At 52.5% G+C, this 17,763-nt stretch overlaps 1 protein-coding gene across 3 annotated transcripts in view; it reads right to left on the bottom strand.

Annotated features, from left to right (window-relative positions):
* SMG6 (SMG6 nonsense mediated mRNA decay factor) overlaps nt 1-17,763 on the bottom strand; it is a 107,833-nt gene that overhangs the window by 71,854 nt on the left and 18,216 nt on the right. For all 3 annotated transcript variants that reach the window (XM_054286970.1, XM_054286972.1, XM_054286969.1), the window contains exons 9-10: nt 10,187-10,248; nt 6,470-6,615 (exon numbers count right to left, since the gene is read on the bottom strand). In XM_054286970.1, the coding sequence (XP_054142945.1) occupies nt 6,470-6,615; nt 10,187-10,248 (208 nt within the window). The remainder of the gene's footprint in view (nt 1-6,469; nt 6,616-10,186; nt 10,249-17,763) is intronic.

Here is a 17,763-nt window from a genome sequence, read left to right on the forward strand (position 1 = left end):
ATCAGAGGGCAGAAGCCAGCAGCCAGGAAAATAACTCCAATTACGGTAAATAAATCCCCAAATATGTGACAATCTGCCTTTTAAACAGGAAACAGAGGGGAATAAGCAAAGGAAGACTTTGGTCTAAACATTGCTGCCACCAGCCTCAAGAGCCCGAGAGCAAGACTCTGAAGACACGAATTATTTTACCTGAACTTTACTGATGTGTCTCAAGTCCGAGACAGCTTCCTTCCCTGAAGGGAAAGGCGTTGACAGTTCCCAGCAACTGTGCCAACCTCCAACACTCCCAGTGGCTCAGAGGAGAAACCCTGGAGGGTCAGCTGCCATCTCTGGACACGTACGTGTCCCTCAGGAGGCTCAGCACAGGAAGCTGTGTGGCTCCTGAGATGAGCAATGCAGGTAGAACTCCCTGCACCACTTCAGCATTTCCTCTACTCACACATCTCAGGGTATGGGTTGTGTCTGGACGCAGGGAGTAGCAGATATCACTATATAACACTAAATTCAGTGTAAAAGCCCTTTGCAAAGGCAGTGGCATCAAAGAGCCAGCTCGCTCAGGAGCCTCAGTGCAAGGCAGGCAGCAAGGGGAAGGATGGACACCAGAATCAGCCAGCCCTCCTCTGAGTTTCCTCTCCGAAATACCACTCAAATGCAAAGCAAATACAAGCAGTAATGTGAAAGGAGGGGAAGGATAAATTAAACATCCAGTTCCTCCAAACTTAAGGCCTTGGGAAGTGTTATGTCTTAACACCACCTCACTAAAGACAGCACTGCCCAGTCCCAGAGGGAAAGTCACACAGCGACTCCAGGTGCAGCTGGAGATCTCAGTGCACACACCTCAGCCCACAACTGCTGTACATCAACCAAAGCCCCAGCACCCAGAGAAAGCCAGATGTCAAACCGCTCAACTCCAGCCTCCCTGCATCAAGTGGGCTTTGCACTACAAACTGAGCCCCCCAGGCAGGTGGAGGGACCTCAGGCTCTGCTCTCACCGGAGCACAGGGCTGCAGATGCTCAGTGTCCCCCCGGCACAGCCTGCAATGTGACATCTTCATCACCCTCCTGGCTGCTTAGCCCAAAGGTGTCACAGCCCACAGCTGAAGTGTGTATTTACCACACAAAGAGGAGAATTCAGAGAAAAGAACTCAGTTTTGCACCCCAGATAGGGACACATCAAGTTGTCTCTGCTGCTATCTATAGCCGAAGGTTTATTAAGCTTTCTTTTGTGCCTAATTTTAAAACTCCACCAAACCAAGGCAGTTACCCACAGCACTGCTTTATTTTTAAACTTGGGCAAATGCACTGGACTCTCTTGCAGTCGATTACCCCCACCTTTTGTCAGCTCCAACATGCAAGATGTGGTTAGAGCTTCATGAGAAGAGGTGGAGATGAGGCTGCCGCAGGTGATCAGAAGGTGCTTCCTCTGAGCCTCTCTGATGCTGCAGTCAGCTCTTTGAGCAGAGCTGGGTCCGAGCGGCACAAACCAGCCCGTGGCAATGGTCAGAGCTGAGGCAGACACCACCAGCCTCTGCATCATCTCTAGGGATATTTTAAGGGTTCAGGCTGCAAGGCTGAGCAGGTGCGGTCAGCAAAGCGAGACCCGCCGTGTCCGGCACAGGGCTGTGAGGAGGGTGGAATGGCAGCAGAGCTGGCTGCTGGTAACCACAGCACAGCCTCACCTCAGAGCTCTGACCTCCCCAGTGGTAACAGAAAGTCCTGGACCTGCTTAAGAGCTGCAGGGGATTTGCACTGACCTACAGATCTTTCCTTGTGTGTATCAAGATTCGGGCAAGATCCGCATCTTAAGCTGGTGTCAGTGCTCAAGGAGCAAGCAGGGCCACGTGCCTTAGCAAACCTTGCACAGGCTGCAGACACAGCTGTGTGGCAGCAGCTCCTCTCTGAGCCAGGCAGAGTCTCTCCAAGCCCTGCAGCACCGACCTGCTCGGCCCAGGTCTCAGGACACCCAGTGTGGCAAAAGCCACAGACAGTGCTCGGAAACTGCTGCTGTGAAACCTCCCTTTCCGCACGAGCCTTCAGGGTGTCCCAGCTGACACCACCTTGCACAGAGAACCTGACCCTGTTCCACTCAAGAAGACAGACCCAGGGTGTGCAGAGCAAAGCTCAGCCTGCCCCTGCCACACTGAGCCCTCCTCACAACCCATGTGCCAGGGCACAAGAAGCAGTTTTTCCTCCTTGGCAGAGCAGATGCCCTGTGCACGGCTCACCCTGCCCAAACTGTCCCTTTCCACTTTCCCAATCCTCAGCTAAAGGATGACTTGGCCAGACCCTCCTTGTGCCTCTGTGCCCTGACTCTGCTCAGCCCTGGGGGATGCAACTTCATTCCCTACATGTGCTGAGGATGCACATATGGCAGCCCCCTCCCCTCTCCACTTCCACCTAAGCCCGACCTCCTAACAACCTCCACACTGCACTGCTCCACCGGCCCAGAGTGCCAGAAGGCATCCAGGTGCTGCAGCCTGATGCTTCACACCCACAGCCAGGCAAATTTGCTGGGATTTCCGGGAAGTGTCTCTAGGGTGCCCCGTGCTGCTGCACCCCCACCTTGGTGTGTGCTTGTTTGGAATGCAGGGCTGTCAGGGGGGAGTTTGGGGGGAGAGGGGAAGTTATTCTGGTGGTGGCCTATGAATAACATCCAGTGATTTATAGGAAGTATAATCCAATAATACAGTAAAATAAAACAGTGTGTCTGAGATGGGTTTGATTCCAGGAATTATAAAACAAATTATTAAAGAGAGAGAGAAAGAAAAAAAGCCTCAGAGAGGCCAGATTGGAGTAAATTGGGCACAGATGGGCTGGGAGGGGGTTCCTCTCTCTCCACTCACCGAGATGCCCCTGCCGCAAGCACGGCTTCAATTAGTCTTTTCAGAAACCAGAGTTTTATTTCCCCAAATTACAGAATTAAAAAAAAATTAAAATTCTTGGAGTGTTTGTGGTCGGGATAAAGGGATCCAAACTTCTCTGTGAGTTGGTTGTGCAGATGGCTACCAAACTGTTAAAACTGGCCACCCCACTATGGTCCCGCCCCAGCCAGAGCCCAGGATGGCCCAAAACACTGGCTGGTCACCTATGTCCCACCCTGGGAAGCACCAGCAACTGCAAATCTCTGCCATGTAGAGTGGCCACCTCTCTGGGCCTCCCTCCCTTAGGTGGGCACTCCTTGCCCCATGGGTTTGAGGTCTGCAAGAAGCTTTTTCACACCTGAAGTGCTCCTGGCAGGAGGCAGCCGGGTCAGTGGGACCCTCACTGGCTGCATGCCTCCCTGGACAAAGCAGGAACACGCTGTTTGATGCTGAACAGCAGGGGATGCACTTCATGTGGGAATTCTTTGGCTTCCTCTGTCAGAGAAAACAACAGATCCAATTCATCTCCCAGGATCTTCCCAGTGCTGCCCGGCTGCACAGGCAGCTGAGACCAGCTCCAACATGCCTGGTGCTGTCCCTGGGGACAAGCACAGCTCAGCTGCACTGGGCAAGGGCCACAGAGCCCTGCCTGTGCTCACCTGAGCCCTGGCACCCACTGCAGGGCTCAGGTAACCGCAGCAGTGAGCTGTGTGGGAGGAGGATGTGAAATGCCACGTGCTGCTCACAGCTGGCTGGTTTTGAAACCAGTTTAAACACAGCACAAAAAAAGTCACCCTGTTAGAAGAGCACACGGTGACCTTGCGGTTGGTGTTGGGTGGTTTATGAAAAAGTGGCAGTGGCTGGGAGAAGAGACACAGAGGACATGTCACAAATCCTACAGGGGACACGTGCCAGGACAGGGCATCCCGAGGGGTCATGGCCAACCCACACCACAGCAAAAGAATAGGAGCAAAAAAGCAAAGAGCAGCAGATATGAACTATCATGCATGAGCCCCAACCTCCTGTGCTGCCCACTCCCTCACTGAAGGTCTGGGACAGACCAAGCACAATCCAAAAATGGGAGAAACTGAGGCTGAGACGGGGCAGGATTGTGCTTGGTGCAAGCCTGAGGAAGACAGAGGACAGGTGCTAACCACAGCATTTATTTGTTAAGTTCCCTTTTTCTTAATACCTGACTCTTTACTTAAAAGTATGCCAGTGACACCACACCATGACTGCCAGCACCACTGGATCTCGGCCTCAGGGATTTGTTACACACCAGACATGGAGCAACAAGCACATTTACAAATTTCTCAGGAGTAGCTGGGGCTCCAGAGACCTGGGAATACACAGCAGGGAAGAGAACACCCCCGGAGAGCAGGGAAGAGAGGCTCAGACCTCCCTCCCAGCCCCAAACCCACGGATCTCCTCCTGCTACTGCACACAGAGTGTCAGCCCCGTGAGATGGGAAGGACCCAGACACGCTCTGCTCCCAGATTTGCAGGAGGATTTCAGTAGGAGGAGATCTCCGGAGGCTGTTTGGTCCAAGTGCAAAGTTACATCCAAGCTCTGCGGAGTGGACACGGCCAAGCTCTGACTGCAGCCGGCTCCCCAGCAACGCCTCCTGGCAGTTTGGGATGCAGGCAGGGTGGGACTGCTGCTCCCACAGGCCCACAGGGGCGGCTCGGCCCCCGGGCTCCCCGCTGCCCCTGCTGCTGCAGCAGCACAGGGAGGTGACTCATGTGCTGGGAAATGGAAAGCCGGCAGCACCTTCCCGACAGCGTTCCTGCCGCGCTCCCCCAGGCCTCTGCCCACAGCAGCCTGGGGAGCGAGCCAGCGCCCTCGCTCCACGCAGGGGACTCCGAAACCCTTCCAACATTCCTGCCTTCCTTCCTTCAAAACTCCAGACCCTTTGCTGTTCTGCTTTTCATTTCCATCTGCACCCAGCTCTTCCCAGGATGGCAGCGTCGGCAGCGAGCCCGACCCGCGCTGTGCCAGCACTCGGCGTACGAGCGCTCCGAGACCACCGGGGCGTTTGTGCTGACAGCAGGGTTTGCTTTGCCAACACCACTCTCAGCGATATTTCAGGGTCACCAGAGCAAAGAGCCCTCAGGGAAATCCCCGAAGGGCCCTTGGCATCAGATGGCAGCCGTGGTGCCATCCGACCTGCGGGCATTCCAGGAGCTGCCACCTGCTCCGCGCGCAGCCCGCGGGCCCCGGCAGGAACAGGTTTGCCTTCTCCAGAGATCCAAAAGCTGGGAGCAGCTGGCAGCTACCCACACAGGAGGCAGAAAACTCTGAGAATACTTATTTTTCATGAGATAAAAAGCACTCCCTCCGTCACTCACACACATCCACAACTCGGCTGTGGAGGGACGAGCTCAGCCCAGTGCTGTGAGAGCCGGGATTGCTTCCAGCTCTGCCACGGGGGCTTGCCATCCATCCCAGACAAATCCCATCCTCTGCTTCCCACCAACCCCTGACTGTGGCACAGACACCACTATTAATTCACCTACCAGGGGTATTATTAATATTATGAATACAATAATTACTGTCACGCAGAGGCATTTGCTTATAATCACAAAGTACTTTGCAGCTCAAAGATAAACACGCCATCACTGGCTGGCATCTGGCAGGCAGGAGGGCATGGCTGCCTCGCCAGTGGGACTGACAGCTCCCCCCAGGAGTGGAGAGTGCCTGCAAGGCAGCCACAGGAGCCACTTCCCAGCCCTCCAGCTGGTGCTGGTTTGCTCCATCAGCTGACCTTGGCCACTGACCACCAGCCTGAGCAGTGGCCAACTGGCTCACGAGGGAGGGATCTTCCAGCAGCAGCTCTGTGGGGCTCAGCCTGATCACCCACATGCTGGCCTTAGCTGAAATCCATCAGCTGGAGGCCTTCATATTTGGGATCTAAATCCCAAGGCATCAGGATGTGAAATGCTGCTTCCTCCCACCCAGGGAGAGCAGCCCCATCCCTGCTCCCAAACTCACAACTCAGGCAGAGCTGGGTAGCTGCTGCTGAGTGTGTGTTGGAGGGGACACAGGGAAAAGTACAATCCCTGGAAGCATCATTTTAAACTCAGTGAAGAGGCTCTGGTTTGGTGGCACACTAAACTTGTCAATGGTAGAGACCATCCAGGCTGTTGGGCGGATGGAGGAAGTGAGAGGAGGAGAGTAATTAACACTAGATCTGTCTTGTTCTCTGAATTACCACGGGGCACAGGCTCCAACCCAGTGTTTCAGAGAGTGGCATCACATCCCCACCCACCTGCATGGACACAGCCAACAGCTGAGGCCTCTGAGGCTGCCCCAGCCCTCCTGGTGCCAGCACAGGCACTGAGCAGGGCCCAGCTCCAACGCTGGGAAGGCAGAGCCACAAAGCCGCATTTTCCTTCTGTGCTGATGACTCAGGCTCCAGGGGGATGCGATGCCTCCTCACTCCTCAGACACCTCAGCCAGCTCCAAAGGCCCAGCCAAGGTCCCTTTGTGTTGACACCCACAGGCATCCAACCACCACTCCCACCTCCCCATCTGGTGTGTCCCCCACCCTTCTCCACGTGGGGAATGGCTGATCCCCATCCAGCTTCCCCTCCAGCAGCACGTGGTACCTTTGGGCTGGGAGTTGTACACTGCAAACATGTTGATGGCCACGAGCTGCAGCATGCGAGTGCTTCCGATGGGAGGGGGGCTGTGCTGCAGCAGCACCTGGAACTCCCTCAGGACCTCCTCGGCCACGGCAGGGAAAGTCTCCATCCTGCAGACAGAGAGAGAGGCTCTAGAGAGCAGGCTGTGCCCTGAGATGAGTCGAGAGAGCAGGCTGTGCCTTGAGATGAAGGCTGGGAGGTGGCATGGCTCAGCCCATGGCACATCTCCTGGGCAAGGGGGAATCCCTGGGGTGCTGTCTCCCAGCCAGGAGCTGTGGGGAATGAAGGTGCAGGCTGCTTCCTCCGAGAGGGCAGTGAGGGATTGCTCTGTGATCGACAGGCAGCATTCTTTTGGCAGGAAAACACGGCCTTTATGAGTCATTTCTGACCAACCATTTTTTTCTACTGACTTCTACCAATCTGGGAGAGGTGCCAAGGGGCCAGCAGCTCACTTGGACCAGGAGCAGCCCATGGGACTCCCAAGGCTGCAGCAAAATGCACACACTGGTGCCACATTGCGGATGTGGCAATTCCAGTGCGTTGAACGCCGGCCAGAGCGTGCTTCCTCCAGAACTCCTCGCTGCAACATGGCAGCGAGCCCTGTCTCCCCCAGGCTACACACTCTCCAGCACTGTGATTGAGCCCCTAAACTTCATCACTTCGAGCCCCACAGGACAGGGACTCTCTGCCTGGTGGAGCTGCTGACAGTGTCAAAGCTGGAGCGGGTCCCCGCAGCCGCTGTCGCGCGTCAGGACACGGCAGCCCGCGGCTGCGGGGCCACGCCTGGGGATGGGGTGAGCTTTCAACACCCCTCACAAGCGCCCACGGAAATCTGACACCTTTATCCTGCTCCTCATCGCTGAGGGAATCAGCTGAGGTCACTTATCAAAGCTGTTGGATCCTCAGCAAGCTCCCAAAATGATTATTCGCGGTCAAACCCCGAAAATGACTGAGGTGTGGCTGCCCACAACAGTCCTCACCTGGTATCCCATGAAAACAATTTTAAAATCAAGAAGTTGCCCAAAACCTTGGGAACTACGGAGGGGGGAGGTTCTTCTCTCCCACTGGCTCTTCTGCAGAGTCTGCTGTAGTGATTGTTGTTCCTACACTAGAAAAGCCACAGCCAGACCCAGCAGACTGAATATCTTCCAGAAAGTGCCCACACCAGTTATGAGTTACATTATCAAGTGCCCACATGGCAGTGAGGGAGCCAAAACCCACAGAGGGTGAGGCATCTGGAGCTGGGGCAGGCGACCTCAGGGGCCTCCATAGCAATTTCCTCTATCTTCCCCCCAGGAGATTCAGATCTTGTGATATCACCACAGGCTGGATTAATGAGCCACTTCTGGTAACCCACACGGGCAATTCTGCTGGGCTTCCCCAACAGACTTCAGGACAGTGACGGTTTTATTTTTCAAGACAGAAATGGCTTTCTTCTTAGTCATATTTCATGTGTGCTTTTCATCACCTGGGTCTGCCCACCAGCAGGCTACCCTCTTCCTGGGCATTGTTTGCTGGAGCAGTTCAAAGTCTCTGTTACCTTCCCAAAAACATGGGCTGGAACAGTCTCCTTGTACTTTGTAGCTGTGCAGAATGGAGCAGCTCTGACGGTACAAATGCACTGCTTTCCCTGCAAAAGGCAACTTCCCTGTATTTGGGGCACAGCCAGAGAATTAGAGCAAACTGATTGCTTCTAAAGACTTCCTAATTTTGAGAAATCTCAGACCACATCCAGTGTATTCAGCAACATCCTCCTAGGGCAGACAGCACTCTGGGGATGGAGGAGCTCTTTGCAGGATGGGTTGTTGCTGAGGAGATGAAGATTATTGCCAAGGAATAACAACAAGAAGGAGTGAGGGCTTCCTTAGCTCCACCACCTGTGCTTTGATACCACAGCACATCTGGAACAGCATGCAGTAACCCCACTGAGCTCAGAACCAGCAGGTCAGGAGCCGAGCGGAAGCTTTTAATAAATTGCTTACCTGTGGTTTTAGGAGCAAGAGTCCAATTAGGACAACATCATCTTTTCCATATTTTTTCCAGATAAATCACCAGAGATCCTGCCCAAAAAGGACTTGGCTATTCCTCACCTTTTACCTATTTTAAGCACGGAAGCTGTTTAGCAGGGCTGGACGATTTTCTCTTCCTGTGTCATGGTATTACTTTCTAGTTCCCTTCTAAGTACTTCAGGGCATATTGTACCATTCAACATACTTGGGTTTTCTAAATGACTGTCCTGGGAAGCAACTGCCTGAAACGCTGCATCTTAATTTCACAAAAGCCTCAGGAGCCAAATGTGCAACTGATCTCTGCTACATCCCCATTAATCCCCTGCTGGCATCCGTTCAAGCGGCGCTCGACCGCGAGCGCGGCCCCACAGCGCCGGGGACCAGCAGCTCCCCGGATGCTCTGCCCTCCAGCACACACCCTGCACTTCCCAAACCCTCCCTGGGCTCTGGCAGCTCTCCTCCTCTTTCCCTGCAGGCAGGACACCCAGCTGAGCCTCCTCGCTGCAGGCCAGCCTGGTGCCAATGAGGGGATAATCAGTGAATCAGGGAGGGGTCAGCAGTGACCCTCAGACTCTTGGATCTCCAGCAAATCACCAGCCCCTGCTTCCCTGCTTTTTGTGAAGGTGCTCCCCTCTAAGTGGTCACCCCTGTAAGCACTGGAGACAGCTGAGGTGCTGCTGTGTGGCAGGATCTGAGCTGTTCCCAGCAGGGACAGGCTGACACTTTGCACCCACACAGCCTGGAAAAGGTTGCACCCTCTGAGCCCTGTGACCTGCAGCCAGCAGTTCCACAGGAGAATGAAGCAGCCAAGAGAGCTCAGGAGACTCTGCTTGCTTCCGAGCTCCTGGCAGGCTCAAGCAGAGACCACCAGTGCCAGAGACCCACATGGGGTCTCTCCTCAGCAGCTGCTCCCACACAGTGAGGGCCAGGCTGGACCTGGAGCAGAGGCAGCTCCATGGGAAGCCCATCAGCTGCGAGGCTGAGCTCTGCCCTCGGGGCCACAAGGGTGTCCCCTGGGCTGGGAGCTCAGCCCAGGCTGGGATCAGGCTTGCTTTGCTTCAAGGGGAGCTGTTCAATTATTTGAAACCCATTTCTGACAGCCACTGCCAAGGGCTCTTTGTACAAAGCAGTTCCCACAGCCAGGGCAGCTCTCAGCTATGGGGCTTTACTGAAATGGCAGTGAGGAGATGAAGGGCAAGGCTTGTTTTGCCATGCTCTGGATGGCAGCTTTCAGCCAGCACATTGATCTTTGTGATCCTCACAGGCAACAGCCACTGAGAGCCCCAGGAGCCACCTTTGCACGGGGTGAGGGCAATGGAAAAGAGGGGGTTAAACCCAGAAATTCAAGTAGAGGGGGCACAGTTAGGTGATGGGAGAGAGAGAAAACAGCCTCTAATCCCTCCTCTGTGTGTGTGAACCATCTGAGCTCAGCTTCTGCCAGAGGGTCCTGGGGCATGGGCAGGAATGGGCTTTGGGGTGGGGCAAAGGAAAAGCCCAAGCTCCAGCCAGTGTGGGTTGGAGGGCGGGTAAGGAGAATAAGAACCAGGAGGCCAGGCCTGCAAGAATTCACACCCTGTGCCCTCAGCTCCAAACACAGCTTAGTTGCTAACAATATTAAATTCCAAAAAGACTTGTAATGTAGGAAAATAAAATAAACATCCTGCACACTTACCCAATCCTGGTAAACAGCTTCCCATGGGCATGGAGAAAACTGAGGATGAACCTTTTGTTCAGCTGCATGGGAAAAAAAAAAAAAGGAAAAAAAAAAGAGAGAGAGAGAGGAGAAAACAATTAAACTCTCTCCTATTTCCTGTGAATTAAGAATGTCCCCAGTGACAGAAGAACCTGGCCTGGATGCTGGGGGTGGCACTGGAGATGGGAACCAAATGGACATGCCCAAACTCTTACAAACATCATGCACAGAGGCAGAGGCAAGTGCCAAACAGCTGGAGCTGGAAGCGGAGCCGGGAGAGGCGGTGGAGACACAGCACCCTCTGCCGGGTCCTGTGATCCTGCACAGGGCTGCTGCACCCCGGGAGCCCCAACCCCACACCCTGGGCACCCCAAACCTGCACCCCGGCAAGCCACAGCTGATACCTGCACCCCTTTGATAGGCAAAGCTCTCCTCCCTGCTGTCTCATCAATCCAAAACTTAGCACAGCCTAAGTGGTTCTGGAAAAGGAGTCTCCAAAGGCAGCGTTCCCACTGATGGAAAAAGACAGCCCCACAGGCACCAGCAGCAGCCTGCTCCGTGCTCCTGCCTGTGTCAGAGGCAGAGCAGCAGCTGGACAAGGCAGAGAGGGAGCAGGATGTCCTCCCAGCACTTTTCTGCAGAGCAGCCAGCACGGAGAGCTCAGCAGCAGCTCTCACACTTGTTTGTGCCCTGCCAGGAGCAGCTTCCAGAAGCCAGGGAGGATTGGGGTGATGCTGCACCCCTCATTTATCTGGTGCTAGAGACAGTGTTCAGATGGGCCAGCAGAGCTCTGAGACCCTGCCTTTCCAACAGCTACTGAACTGCCCGGAGAAGCTGTGGATGTCCCACTCCTGCAAGTGTTCAAGGCCAGGCTGGATGGGGCTCTGAGCAATCTGCTCTAGTGCAAACTGTCCCTGCCCAAGGCAGGGGGGTTGGAGCTAGATGGGCTTTAAGGTCCCTTCCTACCCAAACCATTCCACGATTCTGTGGACATGGAGCTGGATGCAGCACACAGTGTGAAGGCAGCTTCCTGCCCTACTTTGCTCCCCTGACTCCAAAACCTGACTTGAATAATCACTGACTCTGGTGCAGGCCAGCTCTGCTCGCTCAGCACAGCTCTGGGCTTTCCCAGTCCTTATCTGCACGGCTCTGAGGATGGCTGTGGGTGGGTGAGCACTCCCTCAGCCTGGCCCTGGGGGTGGCTGTGTCACAGCAGAGTGGACTGGCCTCACTTTTACCTTCCCCAGAGCAGGAGGTTTTCCTCTCTCGCTGGGCCTGCACAGCCTCAGCGTGCTGAGAAAAGCCAGGCCCCCAGTGCTGCGAGGGAGACGCTGACCAGGAGCGACCCAGAGCACCACCACGCTGCTCCAACCCACCCAGGGCTTTTACAGCTCCAACTCCCCCACTTCCACCCACAGGGGGAGGATAAGATCACCCGGCAGGGCTGTGGCAGTGCCCAGCCAAGAGCTGGGCACACGCCAGAGGACACAGGGCAGGCACTGACCAGAGCCTCCCGAGCTCTCTGCCAGGCTTGGCTGCAGGGGACAGTTGTCACTGGCATCCCAGCTCTGGTGCCACCTCCCAGCTCCATTTGCTGAGCCCCTGGGCTCAAGGCATGACTGATGCCAGCTGCTGTGCACCTCCAGTGAGGTGTAATTAACCCGGCTGCGTTCCCCCAGGATCCATGCAGGAGAATGATGCCCTGCTGCAGAGCTGCTCCTGGGCCATGTGCGAGTTTAGACATAAAACCTGTCTCATAAAACAAGCCAGACCAATTAAACTGGCCCCTGCAGCAAGGGGTTCTTGCTTACTCACTATTTTACTGCTGCCCTAAAGAGCCCTTTCCACTAGAGCTCAACTTGATTTGCCACCATTTTATTAACTCTGCAGATGGAACCCAGAAGAGACTGGGGAATACTGGGACAGCACAGCAAAGCCCTTATTCATTCTGGCAGTGAAGTCTGGATATAGCTGATTCTTCACCTTAGAACACTATGGTAATTGAGAGCTTGAAGCCTTTAACAGGTCTTTTTCTATTTTTTTTTTTTTTTTTGCAACAGCTTGTGGAGGCAAAAAAGCTGGTTTGTGACCAGCCCTGGCTGAAATCACAGATCCTGACACAGACACAGCCTAAGGAATCACAGCCCCCAGCTCAGTGCAACAGTCTTGGAGGGGTGGTGGGGAATGCTCTGCCCCACCCTGTGCAAGAGCTGGAAGGGGGGGGTCCAAGCTCTGCATCCTTTGAGGGGAAATATGGAAAAGAGAAGGACTTCATGGCTTGACCCATCTCTACTGAACAGCAACACTCATGGGCAGGCTGCAGGTGGGGGAAAGAAGAAATTGAGGCAGAAATTTTCCTCCAAGGCCCACATTCACCCACGAGTGCTCTGCAATCCCCACACTTTACTGGCAGCCGGGGAAAAGCAGAATTCCCCACCTTGAATGGAAAGTGACACCCAGCAGGGACATGCCCAGAGTGTGTCCACAGACACCCGGCTCCAGGAGGGCTTGTCAGGACATTGCCTTCACCCCCATTTTCTCTCACAGCAAGTTTCACACTCAGCCTTTTCACTCACAATCCCAAGCACTAACCAGTCACACTCCCAGCATCCAGTACAGAACTGGGACAGAGATATGTGCTTACTTATAATTGTTTTTAGGAAATGTGATACCTGCCTCTAGGAATGAAGCCTGTTTCATGCCTCTTGCCAGTTTAAATCACAGCTCCAGCAAGCCCAGGCAGAGCCCTGTGTGCCCCAGCACTGTGGCATCTCAAGCAGGCACCTCACACTTTTTTTCACCACTTTTTCTCTCACAGCCCCGAGGTTTTGACGAGCTCATCACTCAACTTTGGACCTTTCATCTTTGGGTTCATGCAGAGGCCATGGGGCTGCTTTGACTGGGTTTTCTCTGGATGACTGTTTCTCTACTGACTCACCTGTCCCTCAGCCTCTGGGAGCCCTCCCAGCTCCTCCCAACACACTCAGCTTCTCACGGGGAGAGGGAAACAGCGACCTCCATGAGTGGCCTGGCACGGAGGAGGAAGTTCTGTCACCTGCTGCTGCTCTGCACTCACATGGTGGAGAGGAACACTTCCCAGAAACACTGTCAGCATGCTCACTACCCTGACAGTGCTACCATGAGACCCACAACAACTTCTTCTCACTGACTGTGCAGCCCAAAGGCAGCCCCCTCCAAAATTTTCCCAAAAACGGTCCTCATGCTGATATCAGGATGCCAGACCAGGACTCCCAGCACACTGACACTGCTGCCCTTTGTGGGCAACGCTGCTCCTTGGGTCAGGAAACCAAATTTGGATCGTCCCAGTTGCCCACTTGGGAAAAGCCCATCAAAAAAAGCTTATACAACAACAAAACTATGTCAAAAACTGGATTTTGGCCCTTGCAGCTGAAAAGCGGGCACCACCGATATGGAAGTTATGAGCATATAGTGAAGGCATTAGTTACAAAAACAAACCAGCTGTCAAGAAGAAGAAGGGGTCCCTGCACACAGTAGTGCCTGAAGCTGAAAACAGCTGTTTCAGCTGTCATGAGTCAGCATGTGCAGACAGACTAAATCCACCTGGGAAGAGCAACCTCACCAGAGGAAGCAGCCCAGTGCTGCTTGGGGAGCGCTCACACACCTCACCGCCAACCCAACTGGATTTGTTGCCATGGAAGGAATCAACAGTGACTAACAACTTCTTGTGGAGCAGCTAAAAGAGTAGAGATAGCAACAGGGCTGAACAGCCAGCTCAAATCTCCTCAAGGCCACGGGGAGCACGGCCTGACAGCAACACAGAACCGCTCAGGCAGCTTTGGGAAAGGTCTGCATTGGCTCCAGCCAGCAGAGAAGAAAGCAACATTTCACCTCCAGATCCTGCACTGAAAATGGTGTCCCCCACCCAGCAGAGCAATGCTGGAAATGCCACTGCAGGGCACAGGAAATGGAGTGCCATGATCAGGGCTGGAACCCATTTGTCTCCAGGCAAGGAGTGCACAGAGCTTTGGCACCTGAGCATCAGCCCCAACTGGGAAGGAGGCACCAAATAAGGGAAAGATTCTGGAGAAGTGACTCCTGGGGAAAAAGCATTTCAAGTTAAAAATTGTTACTTCAGGTTTGGAAGTAAATTCCAGGATCTGGTCTTTATCAAGCGAGGCAAACTTTCTTCAACATCAGCAAAGCATCTGTGGAGCAGAAAGCGGTGTCAGAGTCAAAATAGGCTGCAAGAGACAAGTCCATTAATCAAGAGACCAGATGCAAAACTGCCTGTAACAAATGTGCTGTCTCCACTGGAGTGGAAGGGCCTGGAGCACAGCAGGACGTTCTCCTGAGTCTCAGGGTCTCCTCAGTGACAAGGGGTTGGGATACAGACCACAGAGCCACACAGCTCTGCTCCAAAACACGTACCACACTCATCCCTAATATTTGCAGGGTTTCTTGGGCAGCCAGGCTTTTCCAGGCACAGCTTCCTTGCTGAGAACTGTGTGAAATAACATCCAGGCACTCAAAACGTGCCATATTCTCACTCCTAGCTCTAGAGTTAGATATACCACACTAAAATTATTCCTCTTTTTCCACAGGCAGCTCTCTCAGAGCACCCAACACTGATACAGAGATTCCTGAAAAGCCCAGAACGCTGCACTGGGCTCAACTGGCAGGATAGCAGGGGGAATTTTTACTGCTACAGGTGTAACCCCACCAAAGTGCTGGTGGAAAGGGTTTTGTGCAAATGGCTACCTACATAAAGGTGATGAGACAAAAGGGCTGTTAAAATTGTCAGGCATTTTTGCAGTGTTTACAAGGTACCCACAGAGCTGTGGGCAAATTCCAGCTGGGCTAATTACCATAATCACTTCTCTTCATATACCACCTGCAACCACAAATGGATACAGGGCTTGCCTTGGCTGCCTCCTGCCACGTGTTTGGTGCAGGTTTCTGCTTAGCAGAGCAACGTCCTGCCCTCAAATGGATTCATTTCTGTAGCAGTAAAAGCAATTCCAGTGAAAATCCTGCTACTTAACATCAGACACCGCACAAACATAAAATCCAATTTGCTGTGACATGGAAGAGAGAGGGAACCCTGATGCATCATGGCCTTGGGGCATAAAAAAATTAATTTACAGGTAAAGAGACACCGAGACACTCCTGCAGCTCCATGGCTATAAAAGTTACAAGCCATCAACCCAGCAAAGAAAAAGAGGAATTTAAGAAGCTCCCTGGCAAAAGCAATGAGCTTTTGAGTTCTTCCTTCATCCCAGCAGGGAGCAGGTGAAAGGAAAAATGTTAAGGAAGAAAATTATCTGCTTTAGTAAACGTAAAGATCAAGCCATGGTAACTTCACTGGCTCCAGAACAAGTATCTGACTCCTAAATAAATTCAGCATAATTTAGTAACAAATTTACTAGCAGAACGTTCAACTCAACAAAAGCAGGTCAAATAGAATATTTATATGTGTGTTACTTCCTTTTCAACCAAGCTTCTATCTAAATCTGGTTTCCATGAATTAGTAATATGCTACATTCTTGAAAAAATATTATCATTAAACGAATAAACTGATTCAGTAACCTCTTAAAGAGAGGACTTGAGGGACCCTCACTGAACTGGATGGAAAGAGGATGGTAGAGACTCACTAGCAACATTTTTAATCAACAAAAGGAAATTCTGCTGTCAAACTGCCCAACTGGAGCAGTAAGTAATGATGGCTACAGAACATTCACACAGGGTTTATTATAACAGCTTCAAAATCTGGGGGTTTCCAGCATCAAATGTCATGTTATTCATCTGGCACCACAAGGAAAATGAAGCCTCCAGGAGATTGTGCCCAAGGCAGCTTCTCCACAAAGCCTTCAGGGACCACAGTGGCTGAATTCCCAATGCAATGTCCAGCAAAAAGGATTAAACACATCCCTTGGATGTGCCAGCAGAGCAGGGACTGGACAGCACATTCACATCTAAATACAGCCCTGTGGGGGCTGGCACTGAAATACTGCATCCAGCTCTAGTGCCCTTCTTTTTAAAAGGATGCTGAAAAATTGGTAAGGATCCAAAAAAACAGCCATAAAAGAGATTCAAAGGCTAGAACTGATGCCTTGCAGTGAAAAATTTCAACAGCTCAATCTGTTCAGTGTTATCAAAATAAGACTGGGAGGAGATTGGATTGCTGGGTGTAAAATGCCTCCGTGGTACTTGAGGGCTCTCTACACTTGCAGGAGAGCAAAGCATGGGAACAAATTGGGAACATTCACTCTGTAAATAAAGTAAAAGCATCTCAAAAGCAGTGCAGTTATCACTGGAATGAACTCCCCAGGAAAAGGGTGGATTCTCAAGGCTGGATGTCTTTCTGGAAGTCCTACTTTAGCCAAACACAAGTTATTTGGCTTCATATAGGGGTAACAGGGTGAAATTTAAGGACCTGTGATATACAGGAGATCAGACTAGATGATCTAATGGTCCCTGCTGACCATAAACTCTCTGAATCTATGCAAACACGCCAGAGAGTCCTCAGCTGAGATATCAAGTTCACTTTTGACACAAAGCTTCTCACAAATTGGCTCTGGTGCTGCAGGTCGTTTAGGATACAAGCTCAGCTCTTCAAGGCTGCATCTGGTTAAGCACTAAAGCCCAGGCAGAGCTTTCTGTGTCCAGCAGGTAAGGGGGAGGCCACATGTGCACTAAAGCAGCCCCAACCAAAAGCAGCTCACACTCAAAACACTCACTGCTTGCCAGGAATAAACAGCATTCACCTTTCTGTGACAGAAAACTGACACAGAGAAATGTGTGATGAATTCTGGTTGTAAGAGATCAGCTGCAGAGGCAGCTCAGGGTGCTGTCAGCCTTCTTTACTACTCCAGAGCGGATTATTCGTGGGGTTAAAGCACAAAGGAGGGAGATTATGTGAGAAATTAAGGAAGAGATGGAACCCTGAAAGGCTTAGCATGGAGTTGGGCCAAGAGAGGAGACATTTGGCCACCAGGCTGAGCAGAGACAGAACCTTCCAGAAGGATGACAGCATTATCTCACGCAGCCTTCACATCCCAGCCACAATCCCCGCCCAGGACAACAGGAGCTGCTCCCACAGGTAGCTGTCCACCCTGCTGCATCTTTGAATTGTGCAGCAGTGAAATCTGCTGGGGAGGAAGAGGAGAGCCAAGGACAGAGGAAATGACAGAGTCCAGCAGGTTCCACTCCCTGATCCTCCGGAAGGAAGTTTCTTTCCTAGTACCCAGCTCCACAGTGGATAGGAGCCTGTCTGGAAATGGCTCATTCACCACTGAAGAGGAATAAACATTCCCCATGACAGAATTAAGAGGTTTGACTGTGGGATACGAGGTGCCAATCTCAAAAAGTCTACAGCAGACAGCAGGAAATGTTGGCCTGGGCCAACTTCAGACAAAGATCAAGGTTAGACTAATAACAAAAAAAATCTCAAGAGAGATCTCTGTCTACAGCCTTCACCCTGCTCTGGAAAATCTCCCAATCCTGCTATTAAGATATTTTGCTTCCTTTACCAGTACTGCCAATTCTGGCAGCACTCTCATCCCAAGTGCAAAGTC

Source organism: Melozone crissalis, unplaced genomic scaffold (assembly GCF_028551555.1).
Source record: "Melozone crissalis strain CALT ecotype California unplaced genomic scaffold, PUWL_Pcris_2 ptg000057l_1, whole genome shotgun sequence".
Lineage (NCBI taxonomy): Eukaryota > Metazoa > Chordata > Aves > Passeriformes > Passerellidae > Melozone > Melozone crissalis.